Source organism: Rhinoderma darwinii, chromosome 4 (assembly GCF_050947455.1).
Source record: "Rhinoderma darwinii isolate aRhiDar2 chromosome 4, aRhiDar2.hap1, whole genome shotgun sequence".
NCBI classification, from domain to species: domain Eukaryota; kingdom Metazoa; phylum Chordata; class Amphibia; order Anura; family Rhinodermatidae; genus Rhinoderma; species Rhinoderma darwinii.
The window spans coordinates 374,526,785-374,551,713 of record NC_134690.1 but is presented as its reverse complement, the minus strand read 5'-3'; the positions used below and the strand labels follow the sequence as shown (position 1 = coordinate 374,551,713).

The 24,929-nt window shown below is 43.0% G+C and overlaps 1 protein-coding gene across 8 annotated transcripts in view; it reads left to right on the top strand.

Moving 5' to 3' along the window:
- Positions 1-779: 779 nt before the first annotated feature.
- The window catches only part of EHBP1 (EH domain binding protein 1), a 300,325-nt gene continuing 276,175 nt past the window's right edge, over positions 780-24,929 (top strand). For 6 of the 8 annotated variants that reach the window (XM_075863153.1, XM_075863152.1, XM_075863147.1 and 3 more), the window contains exons 1-2: positions 781-1,055; positions 1,916-2,278. In XM_075863153.1, coding sequence (XP_075719268.1) covers positions 2,175-2,278 — 104 coding nt within the window. In that variant the 5' untranslated portion in view covers positions 781-1,055; positions 1,916-2,174. Of the gene's footprint in view, positions 1,056-1,915; positions 2,279-24,929 lie in introns of those variants that run through there. The other 2 variants (XM_075863149.1, XM_075863150.1) reach the window with 2 other exon arrangements.

The window sequence follows — 24,929 nt, the reverse complement described above, 5'->3', positions numbered from 1 at the left end:
TTGAAAACTTTTCATTATCCAATGGATGAATTTTATTTATATATATATATTATTGTTGCTAAAACCATGGGATCTGCTGGAGTGGATCATTTATTGTCCATCTTTTCACTTTTCCCCCTTCATTAGTGGTAATTTCTATATTTTACCATTCTCTTCACTATCCATGGACACCTATGTGTGGAGCACCGCAAGGGAACAATATGCACCATTTTATGAACTATTTTTCATGGGAAAAATCATCTGTGTCTTTAAAAATATCTTTCTGTGTAATGTTTTTCTCATTAAGTACAAATGGCAAAAATATTAGGACCAAATGACCAACACCAGAATTCTCTCTGGGGTTATGGGACTACTACCACCATCATTCTGTACCTGCATGTACCTATATTAGCGGGTGAGCCACAGGTCGCCTGTCTGCAGGATTTGGACCCGGTCGCAATGCATCAATTCATAAAAGTAAAACAACACAGAAGATACAAGGAAATAACTGGTTAAAATAATTTCTTCACTAGCGGCTAATAAATCTCAGCGAAAGTATAAGATCTTATAACTGACAAGGCAAACGTCCAATCAGCGCTCTTTATACCATAAACAACGAGCTGTCAATTTGATCATTGGACCAATCACATCGCTTCGTGCGGAAGGCGGGTGCTTCGGCTTTTCTAAGCATAGCCCTTTAAAGCATCGGCAAGCCCCGCCCTATTATAACAGAGCGGCTATTGGCTAACAGATTGAGTGACAGAACAGTATTCCAATCCCTGCTCACTATCCATGCTGCTGGGTGCCCAATGTAGGAAGCGGCAGCCGAGGTGGCGGTGGAGCGGGCTCTAGCTTGCAGGGAGGGTTTTCACACGGAGGCTTGTGCTGGAGTCCAGGGCCGGGGGGGTTGCATCTTTCTATCTGCATACCAGTTATTCCTGGAGGCGAAGGGCTTATCGTAACTTGGTCCAGGCCAGGTGTCTGTAATGGTGGGCATATTGGCATGGGTGATCCACACTAACGATCAGGGCTGAGGGATTAAATTCCCCAGTGGACAGGAGTAGCAGCAGGAGGAGGTAAGCTGATTGCATGTTTGTATTCTGCACTGGTGATGGTGGGATTGTAGTCTCCTCTGCTGCATGGGTCTATTCCTCTTTTACACCCATCATGTATATTGGTAGTGTATGCCAGGCAAGGGTTAATAATGAGAAGCATCAGATGACAGCTTGTAGTGACAGGCGGTGGGGGCTGTGAGTGAGGGGACTCCTGTAAAGCTGGCCATACACTATGGACCACCGGCAGGTACAACACATTAGGCGGCAATACGGCGGCCAATGATGACCTAGATGCACCAGGGTACCCCAATACTTCAGCGGGTAATACAAGGTTACCCAAGCAGCCGAAACACCACCGATCGCTTCCATCCGTTTTCCAGGAAGTCTTCTGATACGCTCGTCCGAAATGTCACCTGTGCGTTTTGTTCTGTAATGCATATGGCCACCCTAGACATCAGTGTTTTGGGTGGTTGCGGGCAGACTGCCATAGATCCAGCCCCAGCACCATCCTCGCTGCTGCACTGTCACGTTCGAGGCTGGGGAGTTGCACAATGTTGTAATTATGGTTGTGAGGGATGATCATTAATACAAATGATGAGTCTGGGGCTTGTGGGTGCAGTCGGTCCCTTACAATAATCGAGTTGTGGGTGGATCTCTCCAGCAAACATTATAATTCCTTTTAAGCCGTGTAGGTTGCAGGAAGGTGTGCGGATTATTCCTGTTGATCTGATTCTCCCGGATACTATGTGGGAGGGGACGTTACACAAACTGAGTGCGCCTTTGTAAGCCATCGAGCCGCTGCGTTTCACAGGAGTAAATTGCTGCATGATGTCAAATATTAACCGCTCTGTTTTCCCTTCTTCCTCCTTTGTCTTTTCCAGTCTAGAGTCCACGTCATTTCGCCTGGGAGGAGGGTTGACTTTCCATGCACTGGGGACTTCCTCTCCCTCAGCCATGCAGGAGTCTCCTGAGCTGGCCGGCTGCCGTCTAAAGTGGGATCTGCTGCTGCTGTCTGTGCTGAGCGCTGGAGGACGACAGCCTGCGTCTGACCGCCTCTGTCCTCCCATGCAGACCACCTTGTAACGCTGCTTGGATTAATAGAGAGAAGACTTCTATTTTCCCCTAAGCTGTTCCTGGATCATGGCTTCAGTGTGGAAGAGGTTGCAGCGTGTGGGCAAACATGCTTCCAAGTTTCAGTTTGTGGCATCGTATCAGGAGCTAATGGTGGAATGCACTAAGAAATGGTCAGTAGCCCCCATTTATGATGCTTTCTTTTCAAGGGTTGCCGCCGGGAAAGCACGCAGTGGCTCACCTCAATCTACACGTTGTGTACAGGAATCATGGAAATTCCCACGCTCTTGGAAGTCTCCGTTGCTGTCGGGCTTTCTTTCTTGACACATTGCCCCAAATTACAGCACAATTCTACCGTCCGTTATATAATTAGCGCTCAGACTCGCCGTCTGTAGTATATAATAAATGAATTAATCGGAGCCATTAAAAAAAAAAAGTAGAGTAGAAATAAAAATGTCGCTGATGTTTGTTTTAGGGCTGAGAGTTTTTAATTTACATTCTGCTATTCAGTCCCAAAACAGATCTCTGGGATGACGCTGTTTCCACATGAACATCCATAGAGCATGGTATATGAAAAAGCTGCGTACATTGGTCTATGGAAACCATGGGGCAGATTTATCAATTAATTTATACCTTTTTTCAATACATAGAAAGTATGGGATTCACCGTATTTATGAAGCCCATGAGCCACTTTTTCCGTCAAAAATGTGTCTGGAACGTGGATGGGGCGTCATAGTCTTATTCCGTGCATGCGCCTGGTGAAGAATATAGCACATGCTGTACTAGTGCAATAAACCGGTGCACAAGAATGAATAAATCTCCCCCTGTGTGTCCAGGGACTGTGTAAATGTGCGTGTTCTTGGTGATATGAACCTCAATTTGGCGCGGCACAAAGCTGCACCTCAAAAACCTTACAGAAGTATAACAGAGCATAAAACACAAAGCTGCACCTCAAAAACCTTACAGAAGTATAGCAGAGCATAAAACACAAAGCTGCACCTCAAAAACCTTACAGAAGTATAGCAGAGCATAAAACACAAAGCTGCACCTCAAAAACCTCACAGAAGTATAGCAGTGCATAAAACACAAAGCTGCACCTCAAAAACCTCACAGAAGTATAGCAGTGCATAAAACACAAAGCTGCACCTCAAAAACCTCACAGAAGTATAGCAGAGCATAAAACACAAAGCTGCACCTCAAAAACCTTACAGAAGTATAGCAGAGCATAAAACACAAAGCTGCACCTCAAAAACCTTACAGAAGTATAGCAGAGCATAAAACACAAAGCTGGTGCATGTGAATATAACTGACCTCGTGCGCAGGTCCATATAAAGGATTTGTCCCAGTTTTTTGTGTGAGGCTGGGTTCACACGACCACATTAACGTCCGTAATGGACGGACGTATTTCGGGCGGAAGTCCCGGACCGAACACAGTGCAGGGAGCCGGGCTCCTAGCATCATACTTATGTACGATGCTAGGAGTCCCTGCCTCTCCGTGGAACTACTGTCCTGTACTAAAAACATGATTACAGTACGGGACAGTTGTCCTGCAGAGAGGCAGGGACTCCTAGCATCGTACATAACTATGATGCTAGGAGTCCTGCTCCCTGCACTGAGTTCGGTCCGGGACTTCCGCCCGAAATATGTCCGTCGATTACGGACGTTAATGTGGTCGTGTGAACCCAGCCTTACAGATCCTTTAAAGGGTTGTCCAGTTTTAAATTAAAAAAAACATATTTGTATATACTATTAGGGAATTCTGAGTTAAAGGAGTTTTCCCAAAATCATAAATGATCACCTATTTAGAAGATAGGTGATAACTTTCTGGTTATATAACTTCCCCACCGATCATGAGAACGAGGGTCCAGAACCCCCCCCCCCCCCCCCGTTCCTCCTCATTACTTGACCGCAGTGAAGAGGACATTGAATGGAGCGGTGGCTGAGCATGCTCACTGTTGCTCCATTCCGCGTCTATGGGAATGACAGAAACATAGCCAACGAATGAAGTGGCAGCGCATGCTCGATCGCTACTCCATTTAAGCTCTTCCTCACTGTGGGGGGTGCAGTAAAGAGGATCTGGGGCTTCAGGACCCTTGTTCTCTCTATCGGTGAGGGTCACAGCGATCTCATAATTAACACCTATTTGGATAGGTCACAATTTATGACTTTGGGAAAACTCCTTTAATAGGGTCCTCTGTTCAGGATCCTCCTCTCTTGGCCAGAGGGGAGAGCGTATACAAAGAGCGTCACTCTGGGGCACCTGTCCTGTCCTGCGTTACACAGACGACACATTGATATGAATGGGCACTGTGTAATGCTTATTTTTCCCTGTAGTGGCACAAGAAGGTTTGTATGCTGACATATGAGAAAAAATGTTGCAGCTTGCGCAGTCGGTTTCTGTATGGACGTGGTTTTTCACACCGAAATCAATGGAAACTGAAAAATCGTACTGTGTTTTTTTTGTACCTAATCTACAGGTGCATCAATGAGAATAATTTCTTGAAAACGTGTTCTTCTTGTATTCTGCCCATTTTAAATTTATGCAGCAAAAGCACCACATTTAAACTGAACACCGTGTGGAAAGAAATATGGTACCACGTGGTACTTCAGTGGTGCAGTCCGTTCATTTATAGCGTTCGCTATTGTATCGTATTTTTTATACTATCGTGTGCATGAGGTCTAAGGCTCTATTCACGCTGCCATATTAAAGCCCTGTGTAAGAGATGAATGTTTAGTGTCCAACAAGGGATCAGGAGGTTTTGGGGTATAGCCTTAGTCCTCCATTAATTCTGGTGTAATGTTAATGGGGGTGTCCCATGAAAGCTGATTGCCACGAGCCAGGCTTCTCTAACCCAGGAAGCCACATCTAGACATATGTTTCCCCTGCAGCGACTGTCGGCGAATTAACAGCTTTCCATGTAATGCATGGATGCGTCGGGTCCGCAAGAGCTCTCCAATCTGGCACATAAAGGGGGTCCCAAGGCATTTGGATAGGGGTTGTCATAATGAGATAACTCCTTGAAGATTGATAGGTATCACGTACTGTAGTGCAATAACTTTTGGAAAATCAATATTCTATATTCCATAGAAGAAAACATAAAAATGCCTGCAAAAATTAGTGTGTACTAATTTGATCTTTGTTAAAGGGGTATCCCCCATCTCATAAAGTGATGGCATATCGGTAAGATAAGCCTTCACTTTCTGATTGGTAGTGGTCTATCCTCTGCTTTAGCGAATAGGGCCGTGCGGCCGTTTCCTGCACAGCGGGTGCCCGGATGGGGTTTTTATCTTTGGGAATTGACATGGCTATTTGTATGTGATCTAGTAGATTTGTATAAGTGACGCCAAATCCCTATGCTGGAAAATGGTGTAAACAAGTGTTAGACCTGTCACAGACAAGAGACCTACTCATAGGATGTGATATACTCATTTGAAGGTTGGTTGGTAGCAGGTAAAGGCAACACACGGCAAAATTGCAAATATTAACATTGAATAATTTTATTCTCGTTGTGATACGTTTCTGCTTAGGAAGCCTTTTCAAGTGTTTGGTGTTCCCTGTAAATGTGGCATTTGAGGGATACGGTGCAACCAATAGGTAATAGTGCTGTAACCCGGCGGACTACCAGCATCCTCAATTATACATGAGCTGCTACAGGTCTCCTGCCTGCTTTGCATCTTTGCTGTGTACATTCTTCTGGGGAGTTGCCCTTCGGTTCTATTGTTGCAGAAAACAATGTCTAAAATAACAGTGCTCTGGAATATCCAGCGTCGAGCATTGATCTTGGGGGTCGCAGCTGCAAGGGATGGTCGCTGTTTGTTTCCACTGATGTCCTCCATACATTTAGTATACGTCCTTATGGATGTATGCGTGTATCTTGTCCATATGGATTAGAAGTTAGGGCATATGGATATCCGGAATGTTCCCTGCTTAGGATCACTCTATTCGGTAGAACAGAGAGCCGTAGACTCTGCGCTATTATGCATTACGTGGTTGCCCATTTGATTGTAATAAGACGCTGTAGGGTAAATGTATGGGCGCCGTCAGCTTCCCAGCCGACAAATAATCACGTTACTGTTTTGTTTTTTTTTATAGCATTTTTCACAATTTTTTTTATTTTTATTTTATTTTAAAGGGTAGAAACGCTCTGGCCTGATTATTACTTTCAAGTCTAGAGTGAAATTTAGAAAACTCTAAACACAAAGAGGCAGATTTATGCCCCTTTCGTTCCATATGCCAGTCTTAGCTTTTTGCTCTACTGGAGTAAGATTCGACAGATTTATTAAGAGGTGCATGCCATTTAATAAATCTGTTGCATCTTTTTTTCTGGCCGGGCGCCATTGTGCGGTGTAACAATTGTGGTCATACAGCTCTATCCGACCCACCCCCCCCTGATCGGACATAAAGTAATATAGTGTACTCACCTCATCGATTCGCTTGTCCTTTCCCGGATTTACTCAGGCTTCATCATCGGGCTACGATGCTTACAAGGTCCTGACCCTGTACAGTGCGAGGAAGCTATATGCGGAGCAGGCACGCAACACACAACGTCGAGCGTCAGAATGTTGTGTGCCTAGTTGCCTGTAAGACACTGCTCACCTCAGGACATTGTATGGGACGTGGCCTAATGACTGAGCTTGAGAAAATCCGGGGGGGGGGAGAAGCGGAGCGATGTGGTAAAAAAATATATATGGGGGGTGTGCAGGGCCTTGCACATTGCCTGCCTGTCCCCTGTTATGTCCTTGACCTCCGAGTGAAACATACGGCAGCTAGTAGCTGGCATAGATTTCCGCTAGAATTTATGCCACTTTCAGGTGTAAATTATAATAAATTTGTTGGACCGCTGGTGGCTTTTACTAAGCTCAGCCCACTTTTTAAAAAAGAGGCAAGAATGGCGTTAATATTTTACAAAAATTGGAAAAGACCCTAGTAGTTGGCGGGTAAAAAACGTAAATATAAAGAAACATTGCAGAGGCAATAGGAACACGTTTTTTTTCCTAACTACTTACTAACTAATAGAATAGGATAGTACAATGAATGAAATACCTTTATTAAATTGGGGACAAACATGAAAATGTAAAACTACAATGTGAACTGGCACATGCAATTTGCAGACACAAATCTGTCTATAGCATATGAGAGATATAACCCAATGCAAAGTTGACACAGAGTATAAGGCCTTATTCACACAAACGTATAATACGTCCGTGCTATACGTCCGGACCTATGTTAATGAATGGGGCCGTTCAGACTGTCAGCGTATGTCCGCTGCGTAAAACTCATGACATGTCCTATATTTGCCCGTGTTACGCGCTGCACGCACCCATTGAAGTCAATGGGTGCGTGCAAATCGCACTCGGCACACGGAAGCACTTCCGGGTGCCGCGCGCTACAGTAGTAAAAACTATGAATGAAAACAGAAAAGCACGACGTGCTTTTCTGTTTGTAAACATAAAAACAGTGTCATCATGATGCCGGCTGCGCGAAAAATCACGCAGCCACGCACCATATGCTGATGCCACATGGACCTTTTGGGCGTGCAAAACACAGCGTTTTTTGCGTGCGCAAAACGCACACGCTCGTGTGAATCCGGCCTTACACGAGCGTATTTAACATCCGTGACATGCGCGTGAAAATCACGCGTGTCGCACGGACCTATAGTCATTGGGGCCGTTCAGACAGTCCGTGATTTTCACGCAGCGTATGTCCGCTGCCTAAAACTCACGACATGTCCTATACTTGGCCGTTTTTTGCGCATCACGCACCCATTGAAGTCAATGGATGCGTGAAAATCGCGCACGGCACACGGAAGCACAGTAGATAAAGAAATGAAGGAAAAAATAAAAGCACTTCCTTCATTTCTTTTTCTAAACCTCAAAACCGCGTGTCATAAGGATGGCATATGCATGAAAATCACGCTGCCACGCACCATTCACTGATGACACACGGAAATGCAACGCGCGCAAAACGCAGCATTTTTTTGCGCGCGCAAAACGCACACACTCGTGTGAATCCGGCCTAACTACTAGCTATAGTCAACTATATGAAGAATCCGCTCCAATTAACATTGCACTAAAAGACTAGTATAGCCCCCCCCCAGCCCGACATGTTTCGCCACAGATGCAGCGTCCTCAGGGGTTTTAGGGGCATATAGTGGCACGCTCAAAACAAAACAGCCTCTCTGTGGACTTCCACTAGAACAGGTGTGTGGCTATGTCTAGCCAATGAATGCGTGTATTCACCCGAAGGAACCTCCTCCCTGCCAGATAGACTTGAAATGTGGCCAATAGTAAGCCGATGCAACACGGCCAATCACAAGCAGGCGCCCACACCTGCGCCCTAATGCCATGGACCGATACCAAAACGAAGAAAAAAATCAGCGCTACTGAGCATGTCAAAGGACTCAGGAAAAATTGCGTTAATGGCCCAAAAGTTACTCTTTCCTGCAAATTGCAACTTTTGATTCACTTGCGACTCTTCTTCGCCACTAAACTGTCGTAGAAAAGTTGATAAATTCCCCGAAAGTGTTTTAGTTTGTGGAGTTTTTGGGAGTAGTGTTTGGTGTTTGTTTTTTTTTATGTTAAAAGGCAGCAGGTTCTAGGTATGACCTTTTTTTTGTTTTTCTGGGGGGTTTTCCCCATAAGCATCTATATAGGACCCAAAAAACACCAAAATGCTTGAAATTCATGGCGTTTTGTACAAATGTTTAAAAATGCTGAATAAATAGTGTGTGTGAAGGAGGCCTAATACTGCAAAACTGCTGCCGATGTATGCAGGTGAAAGATTTTTATTTTTTTAACCAAAACAGGAAGTATAAGGCCGGGTTCCCGTGTAGCGTTAACGCTGCAGAATTTCCGCAACAGAATTATGGGCAGAAATTTGGCAGTGTTTACAGTAGCAGCAAAGTGGATAAGATTTAGAAAATCTCATGCCCACGCTGCGCAAACGGAGACAAACGGAAACCATTAGCAATGAAAGCATTACCATTGAAATCGATAAGCTATGGTTTCCGTTTGCCTTTCCGTTGATGGGTTCCTCCGAAGGAAAGATCTGACGGAGCTCATGAACCGAAAGCGAATGCTGATGTGAACAGGCTGTAAGGCCAGGATCACACACGCCGTTTTAGTTTAGATTATGGTGCAGTTTTTTGAGCCAAAGCAGGAAGTGGCTCCAAAAGGAAGGAAAGTCATAAAGAAAAAACTGATGCATCTCCCTTCTTTTGTGTCCACTCGTGTTTGGCTAAAAAAAACTGAGCCAAAAGCTGCATCAAAACAGTGTGTGGGTGTGTGAACCTGGCCTTAGGCCTCATGCACACGACTGTAGCCATGTGCACGGCCGTGATTTTCGGGTCGGGCGGCCGCGGAGTGTCACCCATGGGTCCGCCCGCAAGTCGCGGGCGGTGCACATGGCCGCGTGCATTAATTTCTATGAGCCTGGACCACAAAACACGGCCGTAATAAGACATGTCCGTTCTTTTTGCGGTCCACGCTGCTGGGCCATGCACGGACCGTGGAAACCACAGTCTTGTGCATGGGCCCATTGAAATGAATGGGGCCGCAATTGCAGCTGAAAAAATACGTTTGTGTGCATGGGGCCTAAATGAGCTTTCTTCATGGTGATCGTGTTCTAGTTAAATAGTTGTATAGCACCCCAGTCTAGTTATTTACTCACTGGATTATCTGGAATATGTTCAAAAAGTTTATTATTTAAAGGGAAACTCTGGTCTTGCTTATTTGGTAATTCAGTCCTGTATGTGTTATTCCGTTCTTGCATATTATTCTCCATGGGCTGTTGCCTAGCAACAGCATCCAGTGACTGTGCCAGCTCTCCATAGACGACCTGTGCAGACCCAGGGATGTTACTCAGTCATGCTGTTTCGCTTCCATCATATGTCATTTAGAGATGGGAGATGGCAGTCATACTCATTCATGTGCCTACAAAATCAAATCACTCCCAAGTTCTGACCGAGATTAATATGAAAAGCGCTCAAAACCGTTATTGGGAACATAAAAACGTTTTTTTTTTCTTTAAAATTGCATTAGGTGATTACTTTTTTACTTTTTCATTGTAATGCAGACTTGCAGTACGGAAAAGACCTCATTCCATTATGTTCAGTTTTATTTTTAGTTCATTGTCTTTGTGCAAACATTTTTGAGTTTATTGAACCAGTCGGGTCACTCGAGGGCTGTAAAGTTGCAGAAGAGCAGATCTTTTTCAGCTAATCAATGCCTGTAAGTATCTGGTCTTCAGAGGGCCTTGTTTTACAGACGGGAGATGCTGTGCTGACCATTCATTCATAAGGTTCCATTAATCTTAATGTACATCTGAAATCTGCTCGCCTCAATTGACTCAATAATAGCCCTGTAGACAAGCTGGCATTTTATATGAAGCCATTATCCTACTGTGGAGCATCGATTTCAAAACAATGCCGGCAAAGTGCGGCGTTGTATATAATGTTTTGGATAACAGGAGAAATGAGCGTCAGCAGTTTCGTCAGGCGATTGATTAGTTAGGTCTGCAGTTCTGTAAAAAGGAAAAAAAGTTGCGTTCTGTTCTTGGTTTCTTGTGGCAGACGCCGTTCAGTACATGACTGTATTTTGAACGGCGGTACATTTAATGGTCTGTAATGTGTATGTATGAGATCACTATGGAAAATCATTTTTCCAGCGTTTGCAACCTGTGGCTCCCCAGCTGCTGAAACTACAACCCCCAACATGTTCTGAAAGCTGCAGGTTGGGCTGTGCCAGGCTTGGTCACAAGAAAATTTTATTGTTTTAACACATTTTTGGATTTTTTTTTTTTCTTTTAGATGTGTTGTTATTACTCTCTCTTCTCCACCACTACATCCTAAGGCTCTGTTCACACTGTGTTTTGGCTTATGCTCAACATAAACGTCTCCTAATATATATGCTGACATAGCTATAGACTTTTGTTGCCAAACTTATGCCAATTGAGGGTTCCTTTGGCATATGTTTGGCCGGTATACGTCAGCGTATCTTTTTTCTTTAAAGGGGTTTTCCAATCATAGTGATATTTTGGGATATGCCATCACTTACTGATAGGTGACTACGACTACGCTTTTCCATACAGTGGAATTCTGACCAAAATTGTATAAAGCTAAGTGGATTGTAGTCAATAGCAGAAGAACACAACATACAGCTTCATGTTAGACTGAACACTTCAAATATGTACGTCGAACGTATGTTGAGAATTGGATGTGAACAGAGCCGAGTTGCTTAGACCAGTGGGTAAAATTTTTTTTGATCTACACTACCAAACAGCTCCTTATATCTTAGCATTCTGACCCCTTTGAGAGTAATATTGGGGAAGGAGTGGCGTGGGATCCTGTTTACTGCCAAACCTAATTTTTCGGGTTTTGCATGGAGTAAGACAAATTATTCCATAAAAATTTAATTGTTACCCCAGTGCAGGGATTATAGTCTCCCATATTTCTCTGGATGGTTTGACATTGTGGGTTTATAGTTAAATTGTTGACTGACGCCTTCTAGTGTACAAAGCACGGTGACATTGCGTGAACTCTTAGGGTATATGCACATGATCTCTTTTCAGACGTAATGGAGGCGTTTTACGCCTCGAATTACACCTGAAAGAGACGGCTCCAATACGTCGGCAAACATCTGCCCATTGCTTGCAATGGGTCTTACGATGTTCTGTGCAGACGAGCTGTCATTTTACGCGTCGCTGTCAAAAGATGGCGCGTAAAATTACGCCCGCGTCAAAGAAGTGCAGGACACTTCTTGGGACATAATTGACTCCATTGAAAAACCGCTCCAATTACGTCCGTCATGGACGCCGCGAAAAACGCGCACACTTGTAAAAACTTCTGAAATTCAGGAGCTGTTTTTGCCTGAAAACAGCTCCGTAATTTCAGACGTATTTTGCATTGCTGTGTGAACATACCCTTAGGCTACATTCAAACGAGCGCATTTGATCTGCACGCGTAAAAAAAACGCAGCGTTTTTTCTTACATTTCTTGTCCATGTGCGTTGCGTATTGGCATCACTGTGCTTTGCGTGTGGCATGTATTTGATGCGTGAAACATGGACAGCACACAGATGTTGTCCGTGTGCTGTCCGTAGTTTTCACACACCCATAGACTTCAATGGGCGACTAGGTGCATGGAAACGCACCGATATAGGACATGCAGTGAGTTTCACGCAACAGACACGCTGCGTGAAAAACAACGCATGTGTGAATGGCCCCATTAAATTACATAGCTCCGTGTGCTGTGAGTGATTTAAACGCGAGGAACACGCTCGTCTGAATGAGCCCTAATTGGTAAATTATATGTGGGCTTTGCCGATCTGGCACTTAGCAGTTTGCGGTGTTTGTTTGGTAATCTAGTCGTTCTTTTGGTCTTTGCAGAGATACATGCAAGCTTGACTTAGTAACTCCTTGGTCAGTACTAAAATTGCAGTAGGGTCACCTTCGCTCCCAGTAATCGCCCTCTTTCCCATGCTTTTCTCCTGCATGCTCCTATAATGCGCCCTTTGTTGACAGGGCGCTGCATAGGAGTAGAGCGCGATGCAGGTGGAGCACACTGCGCTGGTTTTATTTTGTCTTTTTTTTTTTTTTTAAGCCAATGTGACGTCTTCTACCGTGAGAGTGTCCGCATCCAGCTCCATGCATTCTGTACTGGTGAAAGCATTTTGTCCAGCACTGACCTACATAAATGTATATGGGCAAATCTGAACAGTTTCAGGGACTTTGCTTTCTGTAGCATTTCTGCTTTTATTTGCTTGCATTAGATGTATCATGTCGTGAATGTGATAAAGATTCGGCTATGTGCACTTTCGCCATTTTTATTTCTTGCCTAAATGCAACTAAAATATATAAATATAAGGGCCTGTTCACATCACCGTCTGTGTTCCATCGGAGGTTTCCGTCGGGTTAACCCCCTCAGCGGAAAGCAGACGGAAACCTAAGCTTCCGTTTCCCTCAACATTGATATCAATCACCGTCGTGACAGGATTCCGTTCTTGACGGAACGAATAGCGCAGTCGACTGAATGTTTGTCGCAACAAAAGATTAAATAATCCGCCTAATAAAGAAACACTACAGTTTACCTAAACCATTGCATACCTAAAACAAGTTAAGTTTCACGAATGATAAAAAAATTGTTTCTTTCCGTCATTGTGTATCTTCTATCAAAAAAATATATACTAAAAAATGTATACCACTGTAGGACTTATGTAAGGCAGGAAACTAGAGACTACGACTGAGATTATACGTCGCAGATTTGACTCGCAGCTCACCCTTTTGCATTGCAAAGAGTAAAATGTCCATTGCAAATCCGCAACAAATCGTGCGAACTCGGCCTACTTGTGTGTGTCCCTCTCCAAATGGCAGATCATCAAGGTTGTAAAAGCGGAAAATCAAGCCAGAGGGTCCAGATCTGCCAAAGCCAAAATGGCTAAATCCATTTTATGCATTTTTTCTTACTGCTTACAGTCTCACTAAAACCCCCTGATAAGCCTCATCGTTAAGTTATATCCCCATTATCCTTGCGTCTGTCCAAATCTTTATCTCTTCACATTTTTGGCTATAAAGCAAAGCATTGCTAAAGCTTGGAAGAGTCATGCACTAGATTTTTGTGAGGTCGAGACGTTTTTCCTGGTACGTGGTAAACGAGTAATGCTTAATATTTAGTGTCTCTTTTAAGGCTTTCTTTACAGCCTTATGCTTGCAAATCCATAGCATTAGGCTTTCATGTTATGAGTGGAACAGCCTGAGTTGATGATTGGATTTATTTTATATGTGATGTTCTGGTGGTGGTCATATATAACAAAACTCTTGATTCGACCCATTGTAGTTGCCCCTTAAAGAGAACCTTTCCCTGCCCATACGTGTGCAGCATTTTTTTTCGTATCTTCCTCCGTTATTTACATATCAGTGCCGTTATATTTGGCGCCCGATATGTAAATAAGCCCCTGAACCGTCAATGGGGCGTTTCTATCTAACTAAATGACAAGGGGGCGTGATGTCTTCGCTCTGACACTGTCCAATCCGCTACGGACAGTGTGAGGGCGGCTTGTGCTGTGTTCCCTCCCGCGAGAGCACACACACAGGCTGGTGGTTCTGCAGAGAGCACTCTCTCTGTGTGTGTTCTCGCGGGTGAGAACACAGCGCAAGTCGCCCTGACACTGTCCGTAGCTGATTGGACGCCCCCTTGCCATTTAGTTAGATAGAGACGCCCCATTGACAATTCAGGGGCTTATTTACATATCGGGTGCCAAATATAACGGCACCAATATGTAAATAACGGAGAAAGATAGGAAAAAAATGTAAAGTCCCCTAGGGTTTGTGCAGCCCTGCCTATTACATGTTGCACTCAGCTGCACACGTATGGGCAGGTGAAAGGATCTCTTTAAAGGGGTTGTCCAGGTTTAGGCCCCATACACACGCCCGTAATTACGGGCCCATAGACTTCTATTGGCCACGGGTACCTTCCTGTTTGCTTACAGGAAGGTGCCCGGGTCGTTGAAAAATATAGAACATGTCCTATTTCAGGCCGTAATTACGGGTGGCTATGTGTGTGCACCCGTAATTACTTGCTAGGCGACGTCGGGGGATTCCCCTGTCTGCAGGCTCATGCCTAATTTGAATTTATGAATAAAGAGAAGCAGAGAAAACGGGTCCGTAAATACGGGGGACAACGGAGCCGTATTTACGCCAGTATTTACGGGAGGGAAAAAATACGGTCTCGTACATGGGGCCTTAGGGCTATTTGTTTTTTATTCTGATGACGTATCCTGTGGATAGGTCATTAGATAGGTCATTCGGCTCAAAACCGTCGGCAAACATCTGCCCATTGAATTCAATGGGTCTTACGGTGTTCTGTGCAGACAGGCTTTTTTTTTACGCGCCGCTGTCAAAAGACGGCGCGTAAATGACGGCCGCCTCAAAGAAGTGCATGTCACTTCTTGGGATGTAATTGGAACCGTTATTCATTGACTCCATTGAAAAACCGCTCCAATTACGTCCGTAATGGACGCCTGGAATAACGCCTGCACTTGCAAAAATGTCTGAAATTCAGAAGCTGTTTTCGCCTGACAATGGCTGTTAGCCGAACATTATTCCTCATGACTCTCCTATACAGATGCACGCTCGCCATTTATTTTCAGTGAAGAGAATGGCCTAATGCACACAACTGTAGCGATTTTGCAGGCCGCAAAACTACGGATCCCTTGCAGTCCATTTGTCCACAGAAAGACTTTTGTCGTGCATCATCAGGATTCACGGATCCTTAACAAAAAAAATTTATGTCACCAGTTTGTGAAGCCGCATATCCGGACCGTAAAATTACTTGTCCAGAGTTTTTGAGGGCTTGCGGATAGCACACGGACAAAAAAAATTAGTCGTGTTCACGAAGCCTAAGTCACTACAAGTCCTGGTCATTTCCGGTCTACGGGCACCTTAAGTCATTGGGGTCTGTCTGGCGCCACTGGGATCTTATGACCGATCTGACTAAACGCTGTGTGATGTGCAGATATGAACAGAGCTGAGACCGCTGAGTTAGGTTATTCTCAGTCCTCTGTACTCTTGAAAATTTCTGATCTTGCTGTGTAAGAGATTGGAGAACAGCAGGCCAAAGGAGGTCTTGCTTACTGGACAGAACTTGCTGACATTTTTTTTTCCTCCCAGATGTTAGAAGTGTTTTTTTCCCTTTGTAAATTAAACATTTTAATTCGATCATGCAAAGAAAGAAGTACTGTGTGCAGAAAATTCAATTTTGTTTTAGAACAGTACATACTTTGGGCGAGTCCATTGAAAGGATATCAGACTGTTGTGTCCTGCACTGGAGACATCTGGCACTTTGTCAATGATCAATTCTTCTTGATCACCCAAACTATGACCTGAACCTGAGGAAATAGTCCCATTATTCAGACAGTATTTCTGTTGCATTCGTTAATTGTTATTGAACCACAAGTGCTCGCTTTGTAGCTCATTGAATTACACAGTAAACATGGTTTCCGGGGACAAGCGCATCTGATCTATTTTGTTGACTTGAGTAATTCCTGTGGGAGTTCGCCAGTTGTAGAGACGGCCTTTATTAGGAGACCTGGAGAAAGTATGTAAAGGCAAAAATAATACTATCAAAAATAGTTTTATACTTTAGTGTCTAGGTCTCGGTGTAGAAGTTCGACCACTATATTTATTATAGCTGAAATCCACCACAGGTCTCGATAAAACGGTAGTCTTGTACTTGCTTACAGCTCCAAACCGCTCCGTAAACCAACATTTTAGAGGTGACCAATTCTGAGACTCCTCTGATAAAACATTTGCAAAATGTGCCCCCCGTCAGATTCCATTAATGCTAATGGGTTAAAGAAATGTAACTGTGTCATTAAAAACTACATAATGACCTGCAAAGTAATCCGGCATTACATGCATCCAACCATTAGCAGCACTAAATGCTATCTGTCTCCTCATGATTGATATCTCCTGCTTGCTGCTAGTGTTTGATGTTGGCACATATTGGCACACCGTTAATATGTACAAAGATGGAGTATGATATGGGGGGAAAAAAACACGCCAACTGGGTTGTTGTTAATAATAGAAAAATAAATGTATGGCCTCCCCTGAGGGAGAACACAATGTTCTGTTTCTAAAAGTATTGGACTTATAACAAAAAAAATCTAAATGTTGCATTGAACTGCAAAAATGATGGGGCCCTGTTCACATTAGCGTAGTCATTCAGTTGTTCTGCTCTGTCAGAGGAGCAGAACAAGGAAATAATGGAAGCAACGGTTCCGGTGCACAACGGATACCACCGGCGGCTAACGGTCCGCATTGACTTTAATGGGTTCAGTCGTCTTTCCGTTGGCGGTGTCCGTGGTTTTACCAGTGACAATAGCGCAGCAGATCTCTGACAGATCTGAGAGAGGCCCCTAACGGAGCCGCCAACGCAGATGTGAATGAGGCCTAAAGCCTTCAATAGGATAGTCCAAGGTTCCCAAAATGCAAAGCACAACTGTAGAGATGTAGGCAGCACACACGAGTTGTGGTTTCTGTGGTATTTATTCACCCAGTGAGACAATATTTTGGCTGCGTAAGTCTTTAATCAATCATGACTGATAAAGGCTAAATCTGGTCATACACTAGACTTTTTCTGAACGACCTGTCTTTCATGGTCCCTCTGTGGAGGTTGTAGTACTGGATGACCATGCCATGAGTTAAAACAACAAATCGCTGCGATCTCTGAGGCCTGGTCCGGCTTTTATTGATGGTATGCAGATATGATGTTTGGTATCGTTTCTGTGACGAAAAGGCGCCGCCGGTCGGCAGAAAATGGTCTAAATCAGCCTTTTTGGCCATCCAAATTTTCTTGTGTATGGTCCGCTAAAGGCTATGTTGCCATCTTGTTTATCCTCCATGTAAAACATGATGACGGGAATGCCTTTGTAACTTTATTTAATTTTTTTTCCTTATGAACAAAAGGGATGCATCTGTATACGATCTGTGTCCTTCTTCTTCTTTTTTTTTTTTTTTTACCTATTTTTATTTTATTTTTTCTCCCTTCCTGGATTAGGAGGAATTTCTCGCATATTGGTGACTGCTTTACTCTCATGATTCCCCACAGAGGGAGAGTTTGATTGACCGCAACACTAAGGGCTTAAATCTGAGAAACCGGAGACATACGTATGAATGAAGCCTTGGCGTACTCGGCAGGCTGTGGTACTTTAGGTTGCCTATTAACAACTTGACTTTTTGTATGAGTGACCACTGTTTGACTACTTGTGGCTTGTACGCAAGAGGTGTGTTTTTGTTTATCTATGTATTTTGAAGCTCTATGATACACCAGCATGTTTTAGGTCTCCCATTAGAAACCATGACAAAACATGCAATACAACAGGATAATACACAGAAACAGAATACGTAGTTTGTATTAACTTACAGATGTCTGCGTATGTGCCAGTCTTGTTAGGCTTTGTTCACACATTGTAGGTTTGCTGCAGATTTTGCGTGCATTTTTAAAAAAAATGTTTTTATTTATTTTAGCCAAAACCAGAATTGGATCTAGGAGAGGCGACCGTATAAGGCCCTCCTTTTATATATGTCTTCTATTTAGATTCCATTCCTGGTTTTGGATTAAAAAATACATGCAAAATCTGCACTGTGTGAACAAGGCCTTACAAGGGAAATTTGAGCCTGTGTCGCTGCTTCTTCCACAGTCAGCCACCCTCCATTCAGCTGAATAATTAGTCCTGACACATCTTTCTAGCTCATAAATATTTCAGATCTTGTAGGAAAATGTTCTTGCTGGATCACAGTGATTGTGCCTTTAATTTTAAAGGGAGATATGTTATATGTGATGTTTAGTATTTTATTGTAGTCCATAAAATACTTTTCCATCTATAAAGGTGTTGCCAGCTGCTTAAAAAAAAAAACAGCAAAACAAAAACGATGCTGATTGCCATGGATGCGGCTTTTCTGCAATCCGCTGTTATTCCCGGGGGGGAGCTACGGGCACCCACACATTTTCGCTGCAGGGGAAATGTAGCATAACATGCTGGCCATTCAAATGAATGGCCATCGATGCAATGCAAGAATGCGCCAGGTCAGCCAGCGGCTCTCTGTTCTGGCACATAGAGGGCTCCCAAGTAGGGAACCTTCCTCTATGACGTCAATATTCCCTAATAGGGCATTTGGACAGGGGTTGTCCCACCTAGCATTGGTAACATATGAATAGATCTGCTATCAGTGCCTGATTAGTGGATATCTGACCAGTGGTGGCCCTACCTTTACCAAGATCTAAGAGGCTGCAGCAAAGCGCTGTAGTCTACTGTAAAAATAAACTGGGACATTTACACTTCAACAGATGTGGATTGGGACTACACTACTCCTATGATAGAGTAATTCAAGAGGTAAATAGCTACCCAGATGGCCTGTGGCCAGGATTTCATGACCAAAGCTGCTGGCAAACACTAACTAAGGTCACGCGGTCCACTGTATGGTGACACATGGAGTCCCTACAGTTCTATATTACGAATCCATAAAACATCCTTGTGCTGCTGTATGGTGCCGCCATCATTATGACACTCCGTTTGGATGTTTGTAAACAGAAAAGCACGTGGTGCTTTTCTGTTTACATTCAGAGTTTGACAGCTGTTGCGCGAATCACGCAGTTCGCACGGCATGCATGGTTTTCACGCACCCATTGACTTCAATGGGTGAGTGATGCGTGAACAGCGCACAAAGATAGGACATGTCGTGAGTTTTACGCAACGCACTCGCGCTGCGCAAAATTCACACACTGTCTGCACTGCCCCATAGACTAATATAGGTGCGTACGACACGCGTGAAAAGCACGCGCGTCGCACGCGCGTATATTACGCTCGTGTAAATAAGGCCTAATGCTGATTTTGAAATCCACATCAAATTCTTAACGTGAATATATTCTAAAACTGCCATGTGCATGATGCCTAGATGTAATTTTTCTTTGCTAGTTCAGAGTTAGGGTTACGTCTTCACAGCAAAGGGGAACAAGTTCTTAGTAAGATCAGGAAGGACAAATTCCATGCTACAAGGAAGAAGTTCTATCACTGTGCCACAATGCCAACCTGTCACTTATCGTAAAATTATGAAGTCATGTTTATCATTATTTAGACAACCGGTTGGCAAATACGGGAAGTAACATACACTGCTTGGTACGTTAAAAAAATTTAATTCTGTTATTTTGATAGCGTTTCTTCACAATCAGTAAGGGCCTGTGCACATCAGCGTCAGCCTTCCGTTTAAAGGTTCCGTTTGGCCTTTCCATCGGAAGAAACCCTGAACAGAAAACCAAACAGAAACCATAGCTTCCGTTTGCATTACCGTTGATTTCAATGGTAATTCTTCCCTTGCAATTGGTTTCCGTTACCTAAGGTTTCCGGTTTCTTAGCGGAAACATTAGCGCAGTCGACTCAACGGAAGCCCGACGCTGATGTGAACGCAGCCTAAATACGTTGTTTTTTTTCTGTCTTATCAGTGTGTGGGAATTTGCGATTTATTTCTTTTTTGCGAATGTTAAAGGCTAGGTCCCCTATTGCAAACCTTTTTTATTTATTTCGTTTTTGTTTGTTTTTTATTATTATTGCTACAATGTATCTAAAATGAAAAAACTTTTCAAATGGTTTTGATTTATAATTTTCCTACCGTTTGCGTCTACAGCTTCTGTGCAGAGCTATGGGTCTTCATGGCTGCAAATTACAAATGAGCCATGTGTAGCCGAATCCTGCAGCAATACTCCCCTTCCAGCTGTAACCTTCTTTCCAACATACTAAATGTATGCTAGCAAAAAGTAGGGGACAGATAGAAGGGAGTATGACTTCAGGATCAGACTACTACAGGGATTGTTTGTAGTCTGTTACTATGGAGACGCATAGGTTGACTTAGAAGCTGTAGACACAGTGGTAGGATATTTTTAAACATTACCATTTGCAAACTTGCGTCATTTTATGCGTTTAATGCATTGGTAACATAAATATTATTGTGAAGATGGACATAGCTTTTAAATTAAGAATTATTTGATGCCAAACGGGAAAATTGTCCCATGCTGAAAACATGATTACAGTATGGGACCGTTGTCCGGCAGCGAGGCAGGAACTCCTGGCATCGTATATAACTATGATGCTAGTAGCGTTCCTCCCTGCACTGCGTTCGGTCCGGGAAATACTGCTGACGTACGGTCCGTATATCACGGACCGAACTCGCTCGTGTGTGGGAAGCCTAATAGTATTTAACCTCATTATGTACCTCGCTTATTATGACTGTGAGCGAGGTACTTGATGGGATCACTTACTATAATGATTATAATGGGCACCATTGGGTTTATGTGTTAAGGAAAAGATGTGGTTAATTCACACGGCTGTGTTCGGTGTGTGAGATACAGACCGTATGTTGCCCGCTTTTCCTGGATCCAACATAGTTCAGAAAGCCGGGCTCCTAAAATGTTTAATCCCCTAATGGGACTAAAAAAAATATTATTTAAATTTGAAAATTATGGCAAAATTGCTTTTTTCAGGCATTTTACCATTCTAATTAAATGTTAACTTTATATGTACAATTTTTGTCCTGCAAAAAACAAGGCCTCAAACCGCAACATAGGCATAAAAATAAGGAGTTATGAAGTACAGACAGCTATGGTTTCCATTCATGGGTACCCCTGACCGAAAGGTCTAACGGAACCCATGGACGGAAGCCTGACGCATATGTGAACAAAGCCTTAAACATTAAATTTCTCATGACCTACACGCTAAACATGTCCATAGGAGAACATTAGCTTTACAGAGTCCAAAATAATGTGCTTTTGGCCTGCGTCGGGCCACCATATAATAGTATTCCACCAAAAACCTATACTGTGCACTAGTTGGGTGTTTAATATAGGAGTCTATGGGTGATGGATGCAACTGTATGGCATCCGTCACAGGCATACGTTAAACGTATACTTCATTAACGTTTCATGACCTATACGTTAAACCAATGCTATAATAGCCTATGTGTGACAGGTGCCTAACGGTTCCATCCATCTCCCATAGGTTATGATCTCTTTTTAAAGTATAAGTCATGAAAAGGTCATGGGAGTTCATGACATATCCATGAAACAGATACCATAATAGCCTTTGGGTGACGGGTGCCACTGTTACAGCCAACATTTATCGTATATGCTTTTCCGGTGAATATGAAACATAGGCCTCATGTGAAAAGGGCCTCATAAAGATCACTACGCTTCCCGATCCCTCCTAAGTTTCCCTCATTGATTTCTAGCGTTCGTGTCCCTTTAAGGAGCACATTGTTATATCCCTGACTAGTAATATTAACATGAGACATTGAGTGTTCTTGTCTTGATATGTGGACGTCTCTGAGGAGGAATAAACATTTTATAAGTAAATATTCTGATCCACTAATGATTTCCTTGCGATATCTGATGTTTAGTTTACTTGTCCCTGTGTTATCCCTATACTCGTGGTATGCGTCATATCATCAGCATGGAAACATCACAGAGCCTTCATATGTCATCTGTCTCTCACTTCCTCTGCACATGCTTTCAGTCAGGATGGGGTGTGCATTATAAAAATATTTTGGCCCTATGCCCAACGGGTCATACAAAGAGTCAGGAAACAGGTGAAGACGTTTCGGAGCCTCAGCCAAAAAAAATCATTTTTAAATTGAAGATCCTGTTGTTTTGCTTCTTGTCTATCCAGATGTTATTTATTGCATAGTGTGAACAGAACGTAACATCTTGTCACTGCTCTGAGCAAGTCCTTATGCAAAGTCACATTTGGCAGTTCGTTGCTGCTTTCCGGCAGCTTTTTTTTTTTTTCGAAGTGGAAATGTAAAATTTTAACGTGAACGGGATTTGTGATTTTTATTTTTACAAATTGCATTTTTTTAGATGTATTCAGAGTGTATCGGCTCTTATTGCAGTGCTTTTAGGCTTCTTTCACACTACCGTTGGTAAACGAAAACCTAGCGACAAACTGAAAGCAACTGAAACAAAAGAATTACCATTGAAATCAATGGTAATTCTAACGGAGCCGTTGCTTTCAGTTTTATTTTTTTTTTAATCCTCTCTTCCTCTGAAGGAAGAGAGGTAAACTTATACTAATGGAAATGTGAACTTCGCCTACTTGAGGAAGAACCCTGTTTTTCAGTGAGTGGGAGACGGATCTCAATGTTACTTTGAGGCACACGGATATTTTGAAAAGTCGTGCCTTTGTGTATGGCATTATATCGGCACCGCAGGTGAAGGAATAAAACTACGGAATCGCATCAAGGTGTTATTGTCCAGCAAAGATTCATCGCATCCCGATGTTTGATTCCTGTTGGCGATGTAATGCAGAGAGGGGCACCATGCTGTATATTTGGTGGGGGACGCCCAGGATTCAAACACTTGTGGGATCAAATTTCCCACATTTACCATGCATACTTTAGCAAACTTGAAATTCTCAAGCCTCAGATCACTCTATTATCTCGGTTACCTGGTTTTTATTTATTTTTTTGTTAGATTTTTTTAGCATATTGAGATACCTCCTGACAGCAGCTAGGATGGAGATTCCATGATATTGGAAATCTGTTGAGGTACCCGCTCTCTGTAAATGGGGGGCCAGGATGGAATCGCCTCATGTGAATGGAAGAACAGTTAGCGGAGGCATATAATCATACTGCTGCGTTTACAACAATTTTGGATCCTTGGAGAGTCTTCATGGATTCTCAGGAGTTTGCTGATTTCTTGACTGAAAAGCATTGAATTTCTCAACTCCTTAACATTTTACCTCCGCGTGGAGGGCCTTCGTTTAGTTTCCCCATTTTCCCTTTTATTCCACCCCTTTTTTTCCCCTCCTTTCTTTTATGTAATTTCTTCGTTCTGTCTAGGCTATCAGCGTTTAGTCCTCTGGTGACCACCTGGGTATACTGTATTTGACAGATTATTTTCGGTGCTAATAAGCCCGTTCCGGTAGGATAGGTGTAATTATTAAGCGAACCTATGGGCTTAAACAGATTTCTATGCTTCGCCATTTTCATTCAAGGTGGTTTATTAACGTATTCGACATTACCACCATCAGAGTCACTGTACAGTTTCGGTTTTTTTATGTATTGCTATGTAATTGTGTGTATGTATGTATAATATATATGTGTGTGTGTGTGTGTATATATATATATATATATATATATATATATTATAATATATGTGACTGGATATGTTTTATTAGCTCCGGACAGATTTTATGTATGATTCTCCAACCATGAATAATGTGCAGACAAGGTCTTTGCTAATGGCATTTCATATTTTATTGGCCGACATTGTTTATATAATTTGTAAAATGTTTCTTTACAAAAACTTTAATAAAAAACATATATGGATTATACCTAAATATGTATTTATTTTTTATTTTTCTTAACGCTTGTTCTATTTGTCTGTGTTTTGCTGCGGTTCTTCCACATTGATTTCTAATTGATGCATGTGATGCCGCGATCTCTGTTTTATCATAGAAGTTTGTGGAACATTTAGGGCCAGTTCACACAGAGTTTTTTGATGCGGAAACCACGTTGGGATTGGAGCCAAAAAAACGTTTGAAGCTGCCTCCCATTGATTTCAATGGGAGCAGGAGGCGTTTTATTTCCGCGACGGCTTTTAGCCGCTCGTGGAAAAAAGAAGTGCCATATTCTTTCTTGCCTCGATTCCACCTTTGACCTCCCACTGAAATCAAAGGGAGGCAGAGAAAGTGCTTTTTGCCCACGGCTCTCAATGGCCACGGGCGAGAAATGCAGTGAAAACCGTGGCAAGACAGTGCAGGCAGGTCAAAATCTGCCTCAAAATTCCTAAAGGAATTTGGAGGCAGGTTTTTTCTGCCTGCGAATTCCTCCGTGTGAATTAGGGCTTACCAGAACCTTACCATGCAAAAGCGGCAAAATCATGTGTACTAATACAACACAACGTATGAACATGGCTTTATGCCCCTTGCACTGACTAAATTCGGGATACGTGTAGTACAGAGACCCAATACGGTGGAAGTGCCATACGTACCACCGTACCATGCTAAATATGATTCCATATTGCAATTAGTTTCGCGCACGGTCACAAGAGTTATTCCAGCATAGTGACCTGTATGTACAGCCATCCTCCTCTAACTTTCACAGCATGTGACCCAGTTTGAAGTGACAAATACAAAACGTTTTACTAACATAATTCTATAGTGTTTTCCTGTAGACGAGCAGCTGAGTAACTATATAGGCGATTGACAACTCCTTGGGTGGAGTATCACTTTAATTCATTTGCCTGTTCTCTATGCCAATATTTATCAAGTTACTTTATTTAG